This window comes from Artemia sp. Qi Xiang Cuo, chromosome 11 (genome assembly GCF_049724085.1).
Source record: "Artemia sp. Qi Xiang Cuo chromosome 11, ASM4972408v1, whole genome shotgun sequence".
NCBI lineage: Eukaryota > Metazoa > Arthropoda > Branchiopoda > Anostraca > Artemiidae > Artemia > Artemia sp. Qi Xiang Cuo.
Genome location: NC_142804.1, coordinates 67,284,032 through 67,309,185, shown reverse-complemented (window position 1 = coordinate 67,309,185; position 25,154 = coordinate 67,284,032). Strand labels below are relative to the sequence as shown.

At 36.9% G+C, this 25,154-nt stretch overlaps 1 protein-coding gene across 1 annotated transcript in view; it reads right to left on the bottom strand.

Annotated features, from left to right (window-relative positions):
- The window catches only part of udt (protein undicht), a 112,717-nt gene extending 90,586 nt beyond the window's left edge, over window positions 1–22,131 (bottom strand). The window contains exons 1-2 of the mRNA XM_089096963.1: window positions 22,069–22,131; window positions 4,452–4,694 (exon numbers count right to left, since the gene is read on the bottom strand). Of these exons, the coding sequence (XP_088953089.1) occupies window positions 4,452–4,694; window positions 22,069–22,117 (292 nt within the window). The 5' untranslated portion in view covers window positions 22,118–22,131. The remainder of the gene's footprint in view (window positions 1–4,451; window positions 4,695–22,068) is intronic.
- Between the last annotated feature and the right edge of the window lie 3,023 nt (window positions 22,132–25,154).

Sequence of the window (25,154 nt, the reverse complement as noted above, 5' to 3'; positions counted from 1 at the left end):
TCTTTTAGATATACCTGGATATACTTTGCTTATTCGGAACCAGGAGTCACGTCAACACGGGGGTCTTGCGGCTTATGTTTGTGAAGATCTCCATGTTAGAGTCCGAGATGATCTAAGTGAATATAAGGAAATGGTGTGTGAAACACTAGTATTACAAGCTAAATTGAATAATGTTGATACATATTTAGTAATTGTATATAGGCCTCCTTCTGGTTCTATTCAAGAATTTTTTGAGAATCTTCATGAACAGCTGGCAAATGTAAAAATTATTACTAACCCTTGTTTTGTTCTAGGTAACTTTAATGTCAACATGCTGGATATGGAGTCTTTTGTGACTTCTCAGTTATTAAATTTTTGTATGTCTTATGGGCTGTTCCCAACGATTAACATTCCAGCTAGAGTTTCTAGGACATCTGCTAAACTTTTGGATAACATTTTTTCCAATTCACGTTTTATATAGCCACGAGTTCTTGTAAGTGTGTAATTTAACCACTTTGGTATTTTTGCAGATTTTGAGGTATCTATCCCTAAGCAGGAAACTCCTGAACGGAGTAAAAGAGTTGTAGTTTTTGTTGGTAGTGCCCTATTGAAACTAAAAAATAATATGGTTCATATTGAATGGGTATCTCTGTTTGGAAATGAGAGTGATGTAAATACTAAATTTTCACTCTTTTATAGTAAGCTTTTAGAAATGGTTAAGGAAGTGGGAGCAGTGAAGAATTCGAAAGGTCGAAAACATAATGGGAGGAAGCCATGGATAACGCATGACCTTCTTCGAAAAATAAATGTAAGAGATAGACTGTTTAAGTCACAAGCTTTAAGACCGACGGATGAGGATAAAAAGCGGCACCGTGCTTTTCGTAATTGTTTGAATAATCTCCTCCGTGAGGCAAAACAAAAATATTTTAGTATGAAGTTCACGGATGTTAAAGGTAACCCGGTGAAAACTTGGCAAATAATCCGTAATGTTATAGGTCAGCGGTCTAATATTCTACCAACTGAAGTGACTGTTAATGAGGTTATAATTGCAGATGGTACTGCGATATGTAATGAGTTTTTAAATCATTTTTGTTCAGTAGGCCTACAAATAGCCGAGATGATTTCCTCGTCTCCAGATGACCCACCCTTTGGATCTACTCTACCATCTCCTGCAAATGTATCACTACATCTAAAGATGATTACATTAGATGAGTTAAGGGATATTATCTATAGTATGAAAAATAGTTCGTCCGGTAGTGACTTAGTGAGCCTAAAAATTCTGAAATGCATTTTCCCTTGTATATCTGGTGTTTTGACATCACTGATTAATGATTGCTTCCGTCAAGGAAGGTTTCCAGATTGTTTAAAAAATGCAAGAGTGACACCAGTTTATAAAGATGATGATAGAAATGATTTGGGTAATAGTGGCCCAATATCATCAATAGTCTTCCCACTTATTTCTCGTCTTATTGAAAAATTTTCTAATAATCGTTTGACCTATTTTTTAGAGAAGTTTAAATTGTTGCGTAATAATCAGTTCGGTTTCAGAAAAGATATGAAGACAGAGGATGCATTGATATTTTTGACTAGTATAATTAACATAGCTTTAGATGAAGGATTTAAGGTTGGTGCAGTGTTTCTAGACCTACAGAAGGCTTTTGATACAGATGACCATGGCCTACTCCTGGAAAAATGCGAGGTCTATGGGATCCGAGGTAAAGCTCTTGACTTTATACGGAGTTTCCTTAGTAACCGGTACCAGTTTGTAGAGATGACTTGTATACAATCAGGCCCCCGTCCAGTGACTAGTGGTGTCCCGCAGGGGTCCGATTCTTTTTTTATTGTATATTAATGATATGCCTAATTGTATCACAAGTTGTTGTTTTAATCTTAGTGATATGGCCAAAAATCCCAGGAATGAGACGGTATCATTATTTGCTGATGACACAGTTGCTGTTAATACCGCGAAGGCAGAAGAATTACTTCAGACATCCATGAAAGATGTTTTTGATAGGTTATATTCCTGGTTGAGGGTAAATAGATTAAAGATTAATCTGGGTAAGACTAATTTTGTTATTTTTTCCCGTTCACCAGATTTTTATCCATGGTTTCAGGATATTGCAACACAGTATGGACCTATAAAGCGGGTGTGTTCTTATAAGTACCTGGGGGTTTATATTGATGATGTTTTATCATTCAAGCGCCATGTACATTATGTTTGTAAAACCGTGTCTCGCAACCTGGGTATAATGAGAAAACTTAAGCATTTTTTTCCTCCTTTTGTTATGCGCCTTCTTTATTATTCCCTTATCCATCCATATATATTGTATGGTAGTAGCGTTTGGCTTGGAACATTTCCTTCTATTGCTCGGCCAATACGAGTTCTACTAAAAAACGCTGTTTGGCTGTTAGATGGCCTACAACCCCGGGATTCGGTACGAAACGCGTATGAGCGTGTAAAGATACTGCCAGCTTCCGGATTACGGGAGTTGTATACACTTCTATTCATTTTTAGGATTCAGAGGGGTATAAACCTCTCGTTTTTGATAGCTTGGCTAACCTGAGATCTTCTGTCCATGATTATGATACTAGGTCATCTGCAGAGATTAATATTCCACTGGTAGTTTCGGCCCGATCGATGTTTTCTTTGCTTCACAGGGGGATCAGAAGTTGGAACCATCTTGATCAAAATATAAAAAATATAGGTGATATTTCTTCGTTTAAGATAGTAATTAGTTTTTTTTATTTTATTTATTTATTTTTTTTTTTTTTTTATAATTATATTGGTAAATATTTATGGCTCCTGGGGGTGATGATTATGAATATGATAGCAAATTTAATGAAAATGTTAAGGTTTAAGGTTTGTGGTGCTGTTTGGGGACTGTGATATAGATAGGTTATTATTTTTTTCGTTTTTTTTTTTTACTGTTTTGTTATGTTAGTGTATTTTTGCCACCCCCTTGGACAAGCTTTTACTTCTTGGGGTGGCCGTTAAACTTATGTTAAATTGTTTGTTTGTTTAGAATAAATCTATCTCTCTCTCTCAACTGAAATTGATTTTCGTCACATGAAAGCCAATGAAAACCACTTCCTTTCAAAGAGAATGGTATTCATTGGCTGTCAGGGATAAAAATCAATTGCAGTAGCCTATATTGAATGTAGTGATGGCCGGATAGCAAAAATTTAGTAACAAATGTTGCTGTTTTATCCAAGATTATACTGTAATTTTCCCCATATAATCAGTGTAAAAACAGGCATTAAACAAACAATAAAATTCTCTTGAGCTAAAATCTGTTGGTTTAGTTGCTATTGTTTTGCCAGTTTCATTTTAGCAGTGGTGGCAGTTACCAGATGGGACCAGTGTTGCCACTACCAATTTTCAAAACCTGTGAAGAAAGTGCCAAAAAACCTGTGACAACTTTCAGAGGGTGTTCAGGCCTTCTTATTACAGTTTACTTTTGGTACTCCGAAGTATTTTATAGATCCTGCTAAGATTTGCAGGAATACATCATTAATTGGCTGTCATGGAGGAAAAGCAATTGCAGTAGCCTATATTGTGATAGCCAGATAGTAAAAATTTTGTCAAAAATGTTGCTTTTTTATCCAAGATAATACTGTAATTTTCCCAGATAATCAGTGTAAAAAAAAGGCATTAAACAAACAATGAAATTCTCTTGAGCTAAAATCTGTTGGTATAGTTGCTATTGTTTTACCCGTTTCATTTCGGCAGTGGTAGCAATTACCAGATGGGGCGCATTTACGCGACATGGGCCCTTTTTTGAGGCGGTTGTGCATTGATTTTTTCAAATTGGCGTATTGCACCGACTTTTTTTATGGAAAATCTTTTGTTCAGCACATTTTTACAAGCAAAATGGCGGTTTTGGCATATTTTCACTTTTATGGCGGCAAAACTTTAAACCAGACATCTGGTAACACTGAGTGGTAGTACAATAAATTATAATAAATCAAAATCCCAAAATCACAAATCAACAGCACATCAAAACCCAAGGCTGCAAGGGTATGCTTTTAAGAAAGACAAGGATAGAAAAAATTAAATAAACCGATTAGAATAAATGAAATCATTTTTTATTATTGTTATTCTCAAATTAAGAATTAAGGAGCGAAACCAGAGGGTGAAACCAATTATTAAGCTTCAGTCGTATACAACCAGAAACATCCGTAGCCACAGCCGTTCAAAGGGGGCAGGGTCAGCTGCAACCGGAAGCTGCAGCTGGAGGGCGGCACGGCTAGGGGGTTGCCCACTTTGATCAAATTTTCCACTTTGATTTGGCTTTTTTTGCTTATATTTGAGTTGGGAGGGGGGACTGTGATCAATTTTTCTCCAGGTACCACCAACCCTAGGAACGGCACAGTGCATAGCATTACATTTCATGTCCTCAAACAACTATACCATTTTATTTTTAATAACCGACAAATTAAAAGAAATTAAACAAACCAAAAACAGAACTTACATTCCACTTTCTCCAAAATATTTACAGTCCTGACATAAAACTTGACACAGTGATAACAACTTGATGTGTCCTCTTTAAAAACCATGTTGTATTCTGCTGCAGAACTATTTGAAGCCACGCAATAGCCTCTGCCACTCATCGAATCAGCATTGATTTCAGTTGTGTGGTACACTCTGTTTTCACGATAGAACCATGTCCCTCTTAGAGTAAGAGGTATATTGCAGTCCCTTGCAAATACACTACCTGAAGGAAAGAATGCTTGATTTAAAAGAAATAAATAGAGTCAAGTAGGCTCATTTAGATCAATACAAGACACAATTTCATACAGAGCTGTGTAAATGAATCCAAAAGAAATTGGTTAATTTAGGCTGGTTCAATTCAAACCTACCTTGCAAAAAAAAGCATCTGAAGTTTGAATGAAAAGAGGAATATTTGGAAGGGGTTTGGATTATTCCTGAAGGGGGAAAGGGGTCAAAGTACAAAAGGAGTGTGTTTCTATGGCAGTCTACAGTTTTTGGGAGGAAGGGGAGTCCCCCAGACCATCCTCAGAAGAAAATTCATGTCTAAGTACACCATTATTGAAACAACATTCTAGATAAGCAACAGTATTGCTGATAAATGGAATGATGTGGGATTACCCCCTCAAAGATGGATCCAAAGTGCTCTCTCTCCTTCCAAGGTAGACTAGAAGTAAGAAGCATAAAACAATGTGACGCCCCTCCATCTTAGGATTTTGGCTCTATGTCTATGCTTTGGAGGACATTAAAATAAGTTTTGTCATTGGGAGGAGGGAAAAAATTTAAAAAATGCATTGAAAGGTCCAAATTATTTAGATTTTCCTGGTAACCTTTGGTTGGATTTACCTTCACACCCCTACCCTGTTGTGCGGAAATTTCCTTACATTATTACTCAAAAGGGAGGGATGAAGGCTTGGAGATTAAAGTTTTTTTAAATTGGAAAAAGTTTTTTTAATTAATTAGTCAAAAAGAACAGATGAGGGCATGGAGACAGATTATCTGACAGACCATAAATACTTGGTTTTGTTTCCTCTTTTTCTTTGTTTTCATTGTTTTTCATTTCTAACCACTTCATAATTTTTCCGCACATCTTATTTTATATATTACTTAAATGTCTGTAACAATTAGCCATTCCCTAGTATCAAAATTATCACGTGATGTTAAACAGGTTACGGCACCAAATATACATCCGGGGGCTTTCACAGTCATTAGGGTTTTAGATGCTTGCAAGAGAGCAGGTGCTCTTTTCTTCTGAAAGACTAAAGGCAAGCAAGTATGTCTCATTTTAGAGATTAGAGAGATTGACGAATTTTATATGATGCTTGGTAAGTATACCACATTTTGTCTCAAACCTGAGAATCTACTTGAAACTTACAGAAAGGAGGGGAAGGAGAGGTAAGGGAGTCCGTGGAACGCACATGCTTTTGAATTCACATTCGTGCGAATCGATAACCCCCATGTCTTCTCAAGACCAGAACATAATTTGTGCTTTACTGAAAACAGAATACATTTTAATTTTTTACCCTTTTTTACTTTCATAAATAAAAAATTATCAAAACTTTAAGGAATAAATATCAGTATATGTCAACTAAACCGACAATCAATGGTTATTTGTTTTTTTGTTTTTTTCAGTAAAGCACAAATTATGTTCTGGTCTTGAGAAGGCATGGGGGTTATCAACCCTACTCATGTTAATTTCTGCTCATTTTTGGCTAAATAGAGCTCTTTGCTTTTCTTTGAAAAACTTGTTTTGTGGAAAGTTTTTTAAATTAATTAGTCAAAAAGGACAGATGAGGGCATTGAGACAGACTATCTGACCAACTGCAAGCTTTATCATAGCGATAGTGGAAGACAACATTTTGCCTAGATCAGCACACATACCATAGACGCAAATCATTTACTATCCACATTTACGGTAAATGTGGATAGAAAATTTCTTAAATAGACCAGTGTAACTATACTGCAGCTCGAGATATAAATACAAGGTAAACCTGGAGGTAGCTAAAAACTACCACCCAACTCAAGATTTTTTAAATCGGGCAATGGAGAAAATAAAACTAAAACAATCAAACAAACAAAAATAATCAATTACCTTAAATTACCTTAAATAGCACATGGTAGCGATAGGAAGAATCCTGTGTCCGCCAGCTTCAGTGATGACAGTTAATCATCATCTGTGGCCTCCCAAATGGTGCACCACGGTGTGTTAAGCCACTCCCTATCCACTGATGACTTGAACGCATCAACGCTGGTAGAGGTTACTGTTTTTTCACTAAGAGAGTTCCACAAGCTGACAACTCTATTTGAGAAGAACTTGTTCCTTAGTGTGGTGTTGGCTCGTTTCCGGAATAGCTTTTGAGAATGACCACGAGTTCTGTTTGAATTGTCCGGTTGAAAAAGGCCAGGAATGGTATACTCAGCATTTAGGAGCTTGTATGCTGTTATCACATCGCCTCGTTTGCGACGATATGTTAGAGATGGTATTCTAAGCTTAGGAAGACGGGATGGATAAGGGACATCATAGAGGTCTCTAATACATTTCGTTGCCCTCCTCTGGACTGATTCTAGAGCTGCTTGGTCTGTCTTATTGATTGGGCATACGATACACATTCCAAACTCTAGCCTTGGTCAAACTAGACTCTTGTATAGCATGGTCATAGCAGTTGGAGATCTTCTAGTGAACGTTCTTTTGATTAAGCCAAGAGTCTGATTAACCTTTGCAAAAGTCACTTGTGCATGAATATGAAATTTCAATTCGTCGTCTACCAGGACACCAAGATCTCTCTCCGCGTGGCTGCTGGAAATAGCATTTCGGGACCCATCCCTACAATCCATATGGTACTGAGTGTGTGGGTTACAAAGGATACATTTTTTCCCTCTATCTTTCCTTTCACAGGTAAAAAAAAAACAAAAACTTATTACTGTTTAGCACACAGTAAACTTATGTATATTGCTACCCTGACTTACTTTAGTGGCCTTTCAGTTTCTTCAAGACTTAAGAATTTCTTCTTTATGTGGACCAGAATTTGAGATATCAAAACCTTATGCATAACCAGTTAGAACCAGTATTCTTACTCATCTATTTATAAAAAAAAAGAAAAAAAAAACAGAGATAATATGGCTTGCAGTGTATGTAATGAACTCAACGCTGTCAAAGATATCCTATTTTTAAAGAATTGAAAATGATTTTATAAAATTATTTTAAGATATGCTAAAACTTAATACCACTGCTAAATCTCACTGCAGCACCAAGCCACCTGAGACCAACACAGTTGTGTATGCTCCTCCTCCACTGCAATCTATTCAAAGCTTCACACTTCACTCCCTAACATAAACTTCCAGTTTCCTTTAGATTTCCTTCCTTATCACCTCTTCCCACCTCATTTTGCCACACTTTGCCACAAACAGATGGCCAAAACAAAATATCTTTGGCATCCTTTATCCATTGAATGTGCCCTAGTCATCTCAACCTTTCTTTCATTATAGCCCTAGAAAACCAGATAGAGTTGCATGTTTTGTACAACTTTTTGTTTGACTTAGGGTCAGTCACAAAAACTATCAGAAGATGATTGAAATCGAATTGGAAACCAAAATTTCTAGTGCCCTTTTTAAAAGCGAAGTAATTGGAGGGCAACCAGCCTATGCCCTTCTTTCCTCAAATGCATTAAATCAAAATGTTGAGAGGGCAATTTTGTTCAAAATAGTCCAAAGGTCAAATAACTATAACTCAGGAGATGACAAAACCCCCCATAGCTCAAAGGACAAGGCCTGTGTAGCATTATGTGATACCTTGCTTTATGCTTGTGGTTGTGCACCAGCTGCTATTGCGTGCTTATGCTTACTTGCCTTGATGCGTTATGCTTGCTTGCTTTGCTTATAGTGTTCTTTATTATAGGTGCCTGGGTTTGAAATAAAGATTTATCTACAAAATATCACACGGTGTCAGAAGTGAGTAACCAGTAATGGATATCCACCAGCCAAGTATCAGTTGGGACCCGCTGTGTCTTCCAGATGAGTGGAAACGATTTGAGCAGCATGCTCGTCTTATGTTTGCTGGCCCTTTATCTGGAAAAACTGAGAAGATCATGTGCGCCTACCTACTTATTTGGGTAGGAGACAAGGGAAGAGAGATATTTAATACCTTCAGTGAGAGTGAAAAGGAAAGGCTTGAGCCATACATGACAATTCAAAGATTATGCAACACGTAAAATAGACAGCATGTTTGCAAGGTATGTCTATCAGAAACGTGATCAACCTGAGGGAGAAAATACAGAAAGCTACATAACAGAGGTGAAAAACTTGGCTAAGGCCTGTAGCTACAGGGACGCAGATGAAATGGTACGAGATAGAATAGTCTGTGAAATGCTGAACCCACGTATCAGAGAGTGCCTGCTAGTAGAAGGAGATGCCCTAACCCTTGAAACAACTATAGAGAACTGTCACATGTTTGAAAACACCCAGGCATAGCTAAGAACATTTGACAAGGGTAGCATAAAAAAGAAGTTGATTCCATTCATAAAATCAATCGCCGCCCAAGCAGAAGAAACGAAGCGTTCAAGGCCACCAGCCAAAGATCTAGAGAATGCTGCTTCTGTGGAGGCAGCTACAGCTCAAATCATGCATGTCCTGCAAAAGGAAAAACATATACAAAGTGCCATAAGCCTAACCATTTTGCACACGTCTGCAGAAGCAACAAGGTCGTAAATGTAGTTTCAGGCACCAACAACACACTTGAAAACTCTGATGATGAGGACCATATATTTTTGCATGAAGTATCGGAAACAAACGACAAGGAAGAAGCCATAGTTTCCCGCAAAATAAACGCCCAGTTGCCAGTGAGCTTCAAAGTTGACGCAGGAGCGCAAGTAAATATCCTTCCTATCAAGTATTTTGACATGCTCTTGCCAAAGCCAGAAATAACTAAGGCTAAGCAGAAGCTCACTAGTTACTGTGGTGGCAAGATTCCCGTTCGAGGGACATATACTGTGAGGTGTACCTATGAGCAATCTAGGCCTTCCAACCAGCATCTCTAAATTGTAGAAAAACGCTCTGTTCCCATTATTAGCTTTAGATCAAGCTTGGATCTGAATCTTATTAAACAGATCGTGAATGTCATCTCTGCTGCAAGCACTGAAGTACCAATCTGCAACTCTGTTTCGGAGGTTATTAAAGAATTTAATGATGTCTTTGAAGGGTTGGGAAATCTGGATGGCAAGTGCCATATTTATTTGAAGGACGGAGCCATCCCTAAGGTTCATGCTATAAGGAAAATCCCATCAGCTCTTCGCAACAAGCTTAAAGCAGAGCTTGAGAAAATGGAGAAAGACAGTGTCATTGAGAAGCTGACACTCCCTAATAAATGGGTCAACTCCATGGTGGCTGTTCAAAAGAAAGATGGCACTCTCTGTCTCTGTATTGACCCTGTTGATCTCAACAAATCCATCAGAAGACCCCACTACCCTATTCCAACGCTAGAAGACTCTACATCCAACTTGTATGGAGCAAAGTACTTCACAAAGCTGGACGCACGTTCAGGATACTTATCATTGTCACTAGATGAGGAATCCTCAGACCTAACTACATTCAACACTATCTTTGGAAGATACCGTTTCAAGCGCATGCCATTTGGCATTATATCAGCGCAGGACGAATTCCAGAGGCGCATTATAGTCATCATAGACGATCTGCTAGTTTTTGGTTCAACCCTGGAAGAGCATAATCAGCGTCTTGTTGCCGTCTTAAAGAGGGCTTGAGCAAAAGGGGTGAGGTTCAACCCCAGTAAATGTAAATTTGGGGTACAAGAGGTAACATACTTTGGCCATTTGATTGGCGAAAAAGGGATGCACCCTGATCCAGAGTAACTACGTGCAATTAATGCAATGCTGAAGCCAGCAAACAAAGAAGAGCTGACCACCCTCTTAGGAATGCTAAATTACTTAGCCAGATACATCCCTAATCTATCAACAAAATGCAAGGACCTTTGTGACATCTGCAAAGACAAAGACTTTGTTTAGGAAACAAAGCACGATTTTGCCTTAAAGGAAATAAAGGGCTCCATTGTGTCGCACCTTCACTTCTTTGATCACCAAAGTACCTCAATTGACCTGACCGTTGATGCCTCATCGCATGGCCTAGGAGCATACATCTCAACAAATGGACAGGCAATAGCATACGTTTCACGAGCCCTTACGTCTACCAAGCAAACATACTCACAGCTAGAAAAAGAACTTTACGCAATTGTATTTGGCTGCCAATACTTCCATCATTACATTTATGGAAGGCAAGTCAATGCGTTCACTGATCATTGCCCTCTTGAAACCATCTTACGACAGCCTTTGCACAAGGCCCCAGCAAGACTACAAAGGATGATGCTCCAGATTCAGCCATACAACTTGAGTTTCACTTACCAACCTGGCGCTGAAATACCAGTCGCTGATGCTTTATCAAGGATCCACCTGTAAGACATTGACAAGGCAAGCCAGAGAGAACTCGAAGCATATTTACACCAAGTTGTCAAGTTACTTCCGGTGAGTGATACAAAACTGCAAGAAATCCACAACCAGTCTAAAGAAGACCCCCAGCTAGCTGCACTCAGAGAAATTAGAGGAACCGGCTGGCCAGTTTGCCGCAAGCTATGTCCTAGTCACGTACTGCCATTTTGGGGAGTACAACACGAACTGTGCATCAATGACGAAATCATATTCCAGGGAGACAGGATAGTGGTACCAGGATGTCTGAGAACCGACACGTTAAAACAGCTACACATGTCACACCTAGGAGGGGAGAAAACTAAACAGAGAGCCAGGATGCTTATCTACTGGCCACGAATGAACACAGACACAGAAAGTCTGATTGTCAGTTGCTACACATGCCAAAAAAACAGCAGGAGTCTGCTAAAAGAGCCACTTATCTGCTCACCAGTTTCAGTTCTCCCCTGGCAACAAGTTGCCTGTGACATATTCACCTGGCATGGAGCCAGCTACCTCCTAGTGGTGGACTACCATAGCTGCTGTTTTGAAACTGATCTGTTGTGTGAATTAACATCTGCAGAAGTCATTTTGAAACTGAAGTCGCATTTTGCCCGTCATGGTATACCCCAGGTCATGATGTCCGATAATGGTAGACAATTTGTGTCCCAAGAATTCAAGAGGTTTGCCAGAGACTGGGGATTTGAGTTAAAAAACTTCAAGTCCAATATACCCCCAGTCAAATGGATTAGTGGAAAAGATTATCCAGACTTGCAAGAGCATCATGACCAAGGTAAGTGAAAATGGATTGGACCCGTACCTTGGAATTCTGGAATACCGTAACACCCCAATAGATGGTTTAGCTACCACTTCACAAATGCTCATGAGCCGCCAGCTCCGCTCAAAACTGCCATGCACAGAAAAGCACTTAGAAAAGAGAGTGATACAGACTTCTGAATTCTTGGCAAGCAGAGAGATGGCTCAACACAGACAGAAATCCTACTATGACCGCCATGCTAGAGAACATCCCAAACTCAGAGGAGGTGACCAGGTCTTCTTCAGAAAACAGCCAGAAGCACCGTGGAGAAGCAGGGAAATAATTAAAAACGCAGATGAGCCTAGATCGTACTACCTATCAACTAAAGATGGTACAATCCTTCGTCGCAACCGAAGACACTTAATCAAAGCAGCTCCCCACTCACAACTGATGATAGACCTGCCATGAAGTACCCCTCCTGGGCTGTGCCAAGGTCACTAAACCTGGGACAGGTTGCAGATTGTCCTGACACTGCCACAAGCATGAATCTGCACAGATCATTGCAGAGATTCCCGAATACCACCACCGAGCCAGGTATGGCTATAGCTGAGCCCCACCAGCCAGCAAGTGAACCTTCTAGGAGTGAGCCTTGCGCCTCCCGGTGTAGTGTTCTTTTGTGTCCTGTATTGAGTGATAATTTGCCAAGTTATTGGCAGTTAGCAGAGTAAGCCTAGCGCCTCCATGCCTAGAAGTAGAAGGAGCCCATCCCTTGGAAATAGCTGAAGGGGGATGTAGCATTATGTGATACCTTGCTTTATTCTTGTGGTCATGCACCAGCTGTTATTGCGTGCTTATGCTTACTTGCCTTGATGCGTTATGCTTGCTTGCTTTGCTTATAGTGTTCTTTATTATAGGTGCCTGGGTTTTAAATAAAGATTTATCTACAAAATATCACAGCCTGTTAGTTATGTAAGTTGCCCATTGTTAATACAAAGTTTTTTTTATTAAGAATAGAGTACTGCTTGATCTTGGATCTAAGCAAACGTTTTGAAAGATGCCAAACACAATCAAGTAAACTATGTGCTTGCTGGTTGTGAAAAAAGGAATATCAGCAATATCTACCAAACAGCTAATGTTACTTTCAAGGTACATTGAGGGGATGTTGAAGAGAGATTGGAAAGCAACCAGTATCCCTTCCCTCTTCGTGGACTTTTTAGGTGCCCCTCTCATCTACAATGATTGAAATTTTTTATTATCATTTTGTTCAAACTAGTTGAAAATTTTAAAAGCTATGCCTCCAGAGATGCAATGCCCCTAATAGCCCTAAGGTCAAGTGTATTAATTCAAATTTTTGGAGAATGTTGAAGAGTATGTTATGCAAAATCAAAAGACACTATGTGCATCCCTTTATCAAATATAAGGATCTGCAATATTTTAATACCAGCTAAGGGTATTAAGTTGAAACTTTCAGGACATGTTGAAGAGGTGTTGAAAAGTGCTTGGAGGGCTGCCAGCCCCCTCTCATACCATTTTTAGTCACCCTTACTCCAAATACATTTGATCAGAATTTTGAAATAGGCATCTTGCTCAAAATAGTATAAAGCTCAAATAAGCATGACTATCAGGATGAATTGGTCCCCTGCAGCTTCGGAGATGGATGTCAAAAACAATAAGACACAATGTGTACATGCTGGCTGTCAGGAAGGCATATCATCAGTATCTTAGGAACAGCTGAGGGCAATCAGCTGAAATATTAAGAGGATTTTAAAGAGCTATTGGAGGGCAACCATCTCCCCTGCCCTTTTTAGATGCCTCCTCCCCTCAACACTGATCAAAATTTTGAAAAACCGATTTTGTTTCAAATACTCAAAAGGTATAGTAACTATACCTCCAGTGACACAATACCCCCAACAGCCACCAGGGCAAGGATTGTAAATTATGCAATTAATCCTTTCTTAAATCAGAGGGTGTATCATGATTTGCATGTTATATGCAGGACTTGCATGTTATAAAAGTGATCCATTGTTTATACATATGATTGACTACTGTGATAAGGGGGCATATTTAGTCCTGAATTCCAAAAAGGCTATAGTAATGGTTTGCTGGGCTAAGCTGCAATCTCTCAGGAACAGGCATGATATTCAGTTGAAAAAATTTCAGAAAATATTGGATGGGATGTTGAAGTAAATCAAAAGACATTAGATGCATTCTGGTTGTACTTGTATAATTGAAATTTTCAGGGGATGCTGAAAAGTGCTTGAAGGGCAAATGATCCTTGTCCTTTTAGAAGCCCCCCCTCAACACTGATCAAAGTTCTGAAATAGCCATATTGTTGAAAGTAGTCAAAAGCTCTAACAACTATGGTTTCAGGGATGCTGTGCTCATAATAGCTTCTGGGAAAATGATTGGATAATCGCACAATTTATCTACAGGTTACATACAGGATTTGTTAGAGGCAACACTTAGCGTTGCCTCTTATAGTGGTATGAACTTTGGAGGGGCCTCATTTTTTCCAAATGGAAATCAGAAGTTCTAGTGCCTTTTTTAAGAGTCAAAAGTGATCAGAGGGCAACTGGGTTTGACAAACACCATCACATGCTTTTTGCCAAATTCATGTTATCAAGATTTTTAAATAGCCATTTTGTTAAAAATGGTCCAAAGGTCAAATAACTATGCTTCCAGGTTTGACGCCCCCCCCCCCTCAGCCCCATGGGCAAGGGCAGTAATTTATGCAAGTTGTTCATTGTTAACATATAAGGTTAATCAGAATTTCTAGTGCCCTTTTTAAGAGTCAAATATGATCTCCAAGGGTGACCCCCCCCCCACAAACACACTTTTTTCCACAAAGGCTTCCAATCACAATAGTCATTTCGTTTAAAATAGTCAAAGGTCAAACAATTTTGTTTCCAGGTTTGGAAGCCCCCCCCCCAGCCCCCAGGGCTGTAAGTTATACAAGTTGCCCATTGTTAACATATAAGGTTGTTATGGAAGGGGCGGTTGTATAAACTTCAGAGGAGGCTCATTCAATTTGAAACCAAAGTTCTAGTTTGCATTTTAAGAGTCAAAAGCACTCAAAGAGCAACCAGCTTCCTTGCCCATTTAGATACTCACTTCCCTCATTACTAATCAACATTTTGAAACAGTGATCTATCTGAACAGTCAAAAGCTTTAGTAACTATGCCTCCAGGGTTGTAATGTCCTCACAGCTACTGTTATAAAATTACCATAAAATAGAAGCCCAGTCAGTAAAATTGGTAAAATAAGGTATTCCCTAGGAAATATAAGGTAGAATTGCTGTTTTAGAGTTGCCCAGTAGCTAGAGGACCTGTTGAACATTTTTTTCGTCTATCTTTTTTCTGCTTTTAATGAAAATTTTTGAAGATTTTGATTTTCCTAGGCTTAAAAAGATTAAGCCTAGGAACCCTCGTCTATTTGGAAAACCAATAGGTAGAATTTTTTTAACATAAATGAATTCAAGTTTTGTTAAAATACTATTTAGTTTATGACACATAAATTCGATTATTACTCATTTTATAACAAGTAGGTTTTGATTTGCTTAGGAATGAAGGCAGGGCTAATTTGGTCCCAATCCCTTGACACTTCAAGCTTCTTTGAATTTCTAGACACTCCCTAATCAAATTATCTAGCATTTTTTTTTAGAATCATTCTCTCCTTTCCCAGGAAAAAAATATCATTTATAGCTTCCAATTTAGTTCCTTTTTATGATATACCCGCTGCAAACAAACTCATTCATCAGCAGCTAAAAAAACATTAAGTATATCCCCTTTCATTTTGTTCTGCTTCCATCTTAGTTTAGGCATAAAAATAAATAAGTGTTTATTTTGTCCTTTGTTTATTGTTCTGATAATAGAGGGCTGCATTACTACCATCAAAGTTTGTTTTACCAAGTGTGTTTTTTTTTCACAAGTGTGTTATTGTCACCAAAACAACCTATGTGTCAAAAAACACTTCACCACGAAATTTATGAGTGCATTTAACAATTATATTAATTTTTTTCCCTCTGTGTCTCCAGTAAAAATCACAATAACAATATCATATTCGAACCTTGTTTCTCCCAGCCTTTGGGTAGTTTTTCACAATGATAACTACAAGGCACGGTAAAATATGTAAAGTACAAATAAAAAATGTAAAATACCCAGAAAATAGGTAATATACCAATTTGCCACCAGGCATATGTACTGTTTTGTGACACTTATTTATGTATGTGTTGTAAATAAAAATATTCTACTCTAGTCTACAGGGCTCCATAAAATTACAGCACAATACATACAGTAATATATATATATATATGATATATATATATATGATATATATATATATATATATATATATATATATATATATATATATATATATATATATATATATATATATATATATATATATATATATATATATATATATATATATATATATATATATATACATATACGCATTGTAGTGTTAATGATCACAGCCAGGCTGCAGTTCTCAACAGATGTAAAGAAACTGGAATCCAATTCAATAAAGACAAGAGTGAATTTACAAAAGATCAGGTCAAATACTTTAGACAAATCATTGGTAAAGAGAGAATAAAGTCTGACCCCCAAAAAATAAGAACAATAAAGGGTGTGTGAAATCTCAAGTCAAAAGAGGAGCTTCAGGTGTTACTTGGAATGTTGACTTTTTATTGAAATACATACCTGATCAATCTTCAAAGAACAAGCCATTGAGAGATCTAATTAAAGCCACAGAATTCAAATGGGAAACTATCCACAAATCATCAATGGAAGAAGTAAAAAAGGTCTATATCTGACATTTTATCTTTTTTTGAACATGATTGCAAACATTGAACCTTAATGTTGATGCACTGAGACATGGGTTGGGAGCCAAACTATCCTTGAAAGGTGAAATCTTTGGTTTTGCTTCATGGTGTAAAGCAATACAGAACAGAACTTTTCACAGACAGAGAAAGAGCTGTATGCCAATGTGCATGAATGCAAACACTTCCACAACTACATCTATAGTTGTAAAGTCTTTGTTGCTACTGATCATTGCCCACTAGAGACATTCATGTCATGTCCACTCCATGCTGTGCTCATCTGTCTCTAGCCAATGATGAACCAGATTCAGCCCTACAACTTCGAAATCCAATACAGTCATAGTGTAGAAGTACCAATACCTGGTGCACTGTCATGTCTTCACTTACCTGACATAGACACTCAATTGCAGAACAACATTGAAGTCTATGTTCAAGCAGTGATAAAAACCTTACCAGTGAGTGACACTAAACATGAAAATATCCAGCATGAGACATTTAAAGATGCCCAACAAGCAATACTCACATCTCTTATATGTGATTGATGGCCTTCAAAATGTCAGTCATGCCTGGTGAAAATTTCATCCTTCTGGAATATTTAGCACAAAGTGAGCATCCACAACAGTTTGCTCTTGAAAGGCTAGCATATCATCATACAACTCTACAATGCTAGAGGTTTTTTTAATTAATTAGTCAAAAAGGACAGATGAGGGCATGGAGACAGATTATCTGACAGACCATAAATACTTGGTTTCTTATATGTGATTGATGGCCTTCAAAATGTCAGTCATGCCTGGTGGAAATTTCAGTCTTCTGGAATATTTAGCACAAAGTGAGCATCCACAACAGTGTGCTCTTGAAAGGTGAGCAGATCATCATACAACTCTACAATGCTAAAAGTTGGAATAGAAATAAAAATATTCCTTCTGAAATATTTAGCACAAAGTGAGCATCCACAACAGTGTGCTCTTGAAAGGCTAGCAGATCATCATACAACTCTATAATGCTATAAGTTGGAAAAAAAAATATTCCTTCTGGAATATTTAGCACAAAGTGAGCATCCACAACAGTGTGCTCTTGAAAGGCTAACAGATCATCATACAACTCTACAATGCTAACTATAGACAAAACTAACCAGCATGCAAGAATGATCATATACTGGCCAAAGATGAATGTAGAAAGTGAAGTTCATCCAGACAGTAAAATATGTTCAAAGTTTACAGTCATCAACCAGAAAGAACTACTAAGAAGCAGCTAGAAACCATTACTTCAATGGCAGCAGCTTTGTATCGACTTATTTGAATGGAATAGAGCATGCTATCTCATAATCAGTAAATATTATTGCAGATTTTTCAAGTTGAAAAAATGCCAAACCAAACTCATCATAGAAAAAATGAAAACCCATTTTTATTTTACATTTTGAGACTCCTTGATCATAACCTCAGACAGCAGACCACAACTGCTCTCCCAGGAATTCAAAGATTTTGCTCAGTCCTGGGGAAGCAGCCTGAAAACATCTAGCCTTAAATACCTGAATTCAAATAGGTTTGTAGAAAAGTCAGTCCAAACCTGCAAGACAATACTCACTAAAGAAAAAGAAGGTGGAGCCAACCCTCATGTTGTCCTTTTGGAATACCGGTATAGGAAAAGCTTGGATGCAATACAGGTTGATTGAACAGAATAGGTAGAAATCTTTTTACAACAAATCAGCACAGAAACTTCCAAAATTCCAGCCAGGTGACAATGTTTTTGTACAAAAAATGGTAAATAGCTCTTGGATAAGACCCAAAAACATTTCCCACCACAAAAATCCTAAATCCTTTGTAGTTGAAGCTGGTGATGGATCCAGGCTGCAAATGAACAGAACCCATTTTTATTGAAGTCATTCCCCTTCCCTTATATCACTGGCACCCTGGCAGGTCAAGACAAAAACAAAGATATGGCCTACACAGATACATCCTCTATCAGAAATCCTCACATTGATTTTTATTCAACAGAAGAAGCCTAAGAACTGACCAAGAAGAGAAGCCACATTTGCCAATTTCACCACCAAAAATCAGACCTTCCTACCTAAACTCCATGCATATATAGAAGTTACATCATTTCCCTTTGCATCAGTGAACTTGCCCTGAACCTACAGTGGCAGAGTGATTAAGCCAAAACATATTCTTTGGCATTTTCTTTGGCATAGTCCAACGATCAAATAACAAAAATTTCGAGGTCAACATACCCCCCCCCCCAGAGGGCGGGGAACTAAGGGTTGTAACTTGTGCCCCGGGGGTATATAAGGTTTTATGGAAGAGGTGGTTGTATAAACTTCCAAGGAGACTCAAGTGATTAGAAATTCAAAGTTCTAGTTCCCTTCTTAAGCGTCAATAGTGATCCGATGGTAACTCCCCCCCTGCCTCCCCACCAAACAAAATACATTGTGTTACAAACAAAATTCCGCAGTACAAACAAAATCCAATGAGGTGATGAAAACACAACACTGACCCACACAAAACCTTAGTTGTATAATATTGTGTGGATCCAAAATGCACCTTCTGATACATTAAACTTATATAGCCTGCAACTGTTGCTTAGATGTTTTTCAAAGTCCAGGAGGAGGGGCATTTTTAAAATATTCTTTTAATGGAAATACCCAAAAAAAATTTTTTTTAATAAAAATACTAAAAAGGTATTCTCCAAGATCAAGACGGAAGGTTAAAAAATCTAAGGGATGGCAGAGTGATTAAGCCAGTAGCATAAATTGATATATAGACTTTGTTAAATGTGAAGAAGGTAGATGTAGCATTATCTATTATATTTACTTGCATATGCTCTTGCTGATGTTGTTTGTTTGTACTTATATACAATATAGGATTTTGTTATAGATGCCTTGATCTAAATTAAACCAATGGAAATAAATTTGTAATGCAAAAGAATGTTATATTTAGATTCAGGGTGAAATTCTGATTCAAAAATTGGTCTATGCTCATTTCTAAGCCATGCCAGCCTATCCCAAAATATTGAGATAAAACCTTAGGTAGGGTAAAAAAAAGCACTATCCAATTGAGCAAATTTATGTAAAACAAAAACCCTCACACCTTATTACCAAAGAGGAATTGAGAAGAATTGTATGTATCAATGAATAGCTAAAAATCTAAGCTATGCATCAATATGTTTAATATTGAAATTATTTAAGATCTAACACTTGAAAATATTAAATTATTGACTTATATACAAGGACCTCATTTTGGAAATACTAATTATCCTATTTTGATGGGTATTTATTTAGCCTTGTGTCATCTCATAAGGAGACATGTTAAGAAAACAATTCATACTTTAAAATATGTATAATGATCTTAGTTCTTATATTATCCAACGGAAGAACCTTTATCATCAAGTCTTTCCTCTAAAAATCCTCAAAAGAGAAAAAGTTTCCAAATATCACCTTGTTGAAAGTTCAATGCTTAAGTCTTTTGAAATTGCCGCTATAAACTGCCGCCAAATAAGTTGTTTTATAGATAGCATTTATCACATGTTTAGCACGTGTGTCAAAAAATGTGTTTAAAGAAAAAGTAGTGGTAAATTAAAACCTAACCTAATGCCAGTGCTCATTAAAAAAAAAACTCACTAAAAAATAATTATATTGCTGTAAACATACATATACATACATAGTATATACCCCCAACCCTCTGATGTTGCAAATATATACCATGATTTGGATATATTTAGGGACTGAGGTATAGTTCATTTGGTTCTATTTAGATTCAGAGTGCAATGTTGGGTATATATTTGCAAATTAGGGGTGTGGGGGTATATTGTCTGTAGCCTATGTATATGTATATTTATAGCAACATTTTTATTTTTGCCACTGATATTAATATTTTGTATTTGCTCCACAGCTATTTGCCCTTTGCCACTGCTCTTAAAAAAAAAAAAATATTAAAAAGACCGGCATGAACGCTATCTATAAAAGAACTTATTAGGCGGCAATTTAAAAAGACTTAAGCATTGAATTCTCAATGTGGTGATTTTTGGAAACTTTTTCTCTTAAGCTGAAAAAAGAAGGAATTTTAGAGGAAAGACTTGATGATAAAGGTTCTCCCGTTGGATAATATAAGAACTAGGATCATCATACATATTTTAAAGTAAGAATTGTTTTCTTAACATGCCTCCTTATGAGATGACACAAGGCTAAACAAATATCTTTTGATGTATAAATCTTTTCAGTATTTCAGTTTTATTCATATATTAACAGAAAGATGATTCTAGCCTATCTGGTAAATTTCTAGGTTGCACTATAATTTAGTTAGGATGAAAGTGAAAACATCATTTGATGCCCTATTTTATGCTCTTTGATATAACCATAATTGCTTCTGTTGCAAATTGAATCTTGAGCCCTTAAAGGGGCCCTGAAGGTATTTTATATGAATTATGATGGAGCATAAGAAGAGCATCAAATGATTTTTTCACTTTCATCCTAGCTAAATTATATGGCCCACTGCAAATTTACCATGAACTTTACCGTCTGTTCATCAAACAGATGCACATGGTTCTAAAAATTGAAGATTGATTATGATTGACAAAACGTGGTGAACAAGACAGCCTATTGTACCATTAAAGTATAGTCAGGTTGCTATTATTATCCTTTTTTAGCTAAATTATATGGCCCACTGCAAATTTACCATGAACTTTACCCTCCCCCCACACCCCCTTAATGTGAAAATATGTACCCTGAATTGGAATATACCCTGAATTGTCAACAGCCAAGTTTCAAATTGCAAAATTCAAAGCTATTTTTGTTGATGACATTTAAAAAACTTCAAACAGTAGGAAAATGGTTTTAATTGAAAATCAAGTATTTTGTTGGTTAGGTTATAACTTCTTTGTGTGATTACAAAAATGAAATGCCTTTGGGGCTCCTTTAAGGGCTCAAGATGCAATTTACAACAGAAGTAATTATTGTATTATGAAAAAGCATAAAAAAGGCATTAAATGATGTTTCCACTTTCATCCTAGCTAAATTGCAGTGTCAAATAGAAATTTATCACCTATCTCAAAGAGTGTAAAGAATATAAAAGATATATGCCAATACATGACTGCTAGGGTGGAGAAATAAATTTGCAATAGCCTACAAATTAATATTTAATATTTGGATTCAGGATGAAACTCTATTTCTAGCCTAAAGGTTGATGAAGCCTATGTCTATCTCTTGGCTATCTCAATTTTCTGTTAGCCTAATCAGAAAAATTTACCAATAGCCTAAGTATTTTAGAATTATTTATAAGCTGTTTCAAGTATTTAGTAACTTTTCCCTTGGGAAACTGGAAGTAGGCCTACTACACTGAAACCAGTTTTTTCAAGTACATCTGATTTCTGCTCCATAATAAAACATAGCCTAACCCATTATGGGGGGACTGGGGCAGAATTAATACAGCAGTGGCCATTATACTTGGAAAGAACATTGATCAAGAATCTAATTGTACATGTTGTTTTTTCTCTATGGTTTCCCGATACAAGATAGCCTAGGCTAGATTTGCCTCTAAAAAAAGTTATTTTTAGATAGATTTACCTAGGTAAACTAATAAAAGAAACTTTATGTAATTATGCTCTGCAGTCATCTTTTCCTTGAATTTTAAACCTTCTATTTCTTCGATTAGAAAAGTATGGGCGTGTTCCCGGTACGTCGAAAAGTTAATAATGTTTAATACAAATTTAATATTTCGTTCCAGGTGAGAGCGAATTAACAGCAAGAACGATCGAAAATTAAAATCTTATTAAATTTAGTATCAAATTTTTGTGAATAGGGTTAACTAGCGTCTTTACTGAATTAACTTCTGTACATTCATCAGCAAAGTGGTAAAAATGGAGGCAAATGACCAATCTAATAATTTTTAATGAGTATTAAGGGATCAGAACTCATGTTTTCATATTTTACTCAATATTTTACTCATATTTCATATTTTCATATTTCATATATTTACTCAATTTTCCTCAGGAAAATTACTCGTGTTTTAATAATAAATTACAATGCATATTAAGGCATTAGTTAATAAACTGTTCCAGGTTGGCAGTTAATTCGTATTGAATTTGAAGTAAATACAAATTAAATTGCAATATCCACCTGGAACACACCCTATATCTTCTATCTGTAGTATCTTTCAAGCAGTGTTTTTATCGCTTTGCAACGCTTTAAGATAAACTGTATCAGTTTTCCGACCAAAGTTGTACCACAAGAGATTAAGTTGTACCATCTGAACAGCAGGTTAAAAATATGCCAGATATGTTTAATTGATTTCGCTGAAAACTGAGAAAACTTATAGGGCAAGAGTAGTAAAAATAAACCCAAGACAGTACCAACCTACTAACAACTCACTGCAGCACCAAGCCGCCTAAGGCCAACACAGCTACACACGCTCCTATTCCATTTCAATCTATTCAAAGCCTCCCTGTTTACACCCTTCCAAGAACTTCTCATTTCCCTTAAAAATTTTCTCAAGACATCCTCCCATCCTGTTCGAGGATAACCGTCTTTTCGTTTGGCCCTAGATGCAAGGCTTCCACTCTCGAATCTTAAAATTCGGGGAGTTTTCGGGGACAAGTCTTCAAAATTCGGGAGGTTTTCGGGGAAAAAACAAAATGAAATTTTGTTGAAAAAGTTTGAAGCCAAAATCGGTTTTAGCTTTGTTTTCAGGCTCAAGTAGGGCTTGGATCCGCGTAGTAAATCAAACCTTTTACAAAGTAGGTTTTAGAGCCAGAGCACGGGATTGGAAATCATAGCTGAAAACACTTATTGTTGATATTGCGGCGGAAACTTCAAAATTGTCTAAGAAAAAATATTGAACACATGTGAACTGTAAATACCAGTAGCCGTTTTTCATTATTTCATCAACCTCAGTAATTCATTAATAATAATTAAAAACAAGTATTGTTTGCGGTTTCTATATAGGTAAGTTAAACAAAAAAAATTCAACCTATAAGTATGGGGCAACTTAAAACAAGCAAGAACTAAATGAAATTGGTTTTTCATACTGATTCTAATGGTTTAGGTGTTTACCCCCCACCCTCTGGAAAATCCCCCCACGGATAAAATCGGGGTACTTGTTAAGAATCCAGCAAACACGCGAAGAACCACATCTAGAATCTAATGAAATCTCAATGAAAAACACGTTTCCATTATCTCGTGAGTTTTTACTCACTCCGTTAATAATGTTTAAACTTTAGTTTTTGGTATTAAGGGGCAAAAAAAGGTACCAAGGATATGTTTGGTTACGTATTTAAAATGTACTATGCTTTACCCCACCCAACCCCCCCACAATGTGAAAATATATAGCCCAAATTTGTTTCTAAACTATTATATTTTTATTACACTTTGTTTTATTTCATTATCATTTACGAAATTTCACTTATCGCATGTTTACTGGAAATTCAACAAGTACCGAAACCGAAAAATACCCCTCCCCCTCCCAAAAATACCCACCGCAGAAACTACTCTTCCGCTGAAAATGCCCCCGTGGAAAATACAATCGGAAAATACCTCCCCCCCCCTGCGGAAAATATATTTGTTTTATTGTTTGTATCTGCTATGCTTTCCTTTCCATTTGTTACCTTATAATTACTATGTAGTCACCGGTTAGCTTCCACCCTTCCCACCAACCCTGTGGCCATCCATGTTCCAAATATAGTACTTATTGCAGTGTCAATTTTTTATCAGCCCATCTAATGCCTGGACATGATAGCTAGACCCCGGCGCCGCGCCGATGAGGGAAGACCGGCGGCGGCGGGACAAAAAACAGCACGCCGCGCCGCGCCACCGGTAAGACGCCAGCGGTGCGCCGCCGGTAAGATGTCAGCAGTGCGCCGCCGGCGCGATCAATGTTGACCGCAAACATTAATGTTTTCATCAGTCTTACTCAAATAAGAACTTAAATTTACAACAGACTCGAGCATATTCATGAGTTCAAAAATTCACAAGTCGCTGGCTGGAAACTGGTCTTCTTCGTTATTCATCAAGAGAAGTAGAAATCTGGTAGAAAAAAAATGGCTGTGGCGTTTCAGAACCCTTGCATAATACGAGTAGTTGAAGTATCTATTAGCTATGCATTCTTAACATGAATAATTATCAAAATTAGTAGTTTTTTTCATCGAGCATTACTACATATAGAATTCCAAATGCTGTATCACAAAATTCATCAGTTATCTGGGTAAAAACTTTGAATATAAGTTTGAACTTAGAAGCTTAATTTTTTCATAATGCCCTTTTCCTATATCTGTTTTGTCATATTTAAAACAGTTGAAATGGGCGACTTTGATATTGATTTTTTTTTTTTTTGCTCTTTTGAACTCCTAAGAAGCCTTCTTGTATTAAAAACTGGTTTTTAATTACAATTTAAAAAAAATTCATTTTAAAGTTTTTTTTGGCTTCTTTATAGAATATATGTCATGTAGGCTAAGGCTGAACTGCTGCTTTTTTATCGCTTTTGGCTGCTCTTTTCGATATTATTCATTTTTTCTTTTGGGGATTCATTCCAAATTATAAACTGATAAATACCTAATATCAGTCAAATTATAAACTGTATCTAAAAGGAGTAAATTTATAAAATTGAAAAATACATGATAAAAACTTCTCACGAGAACACTTCAATTACAATAACACAA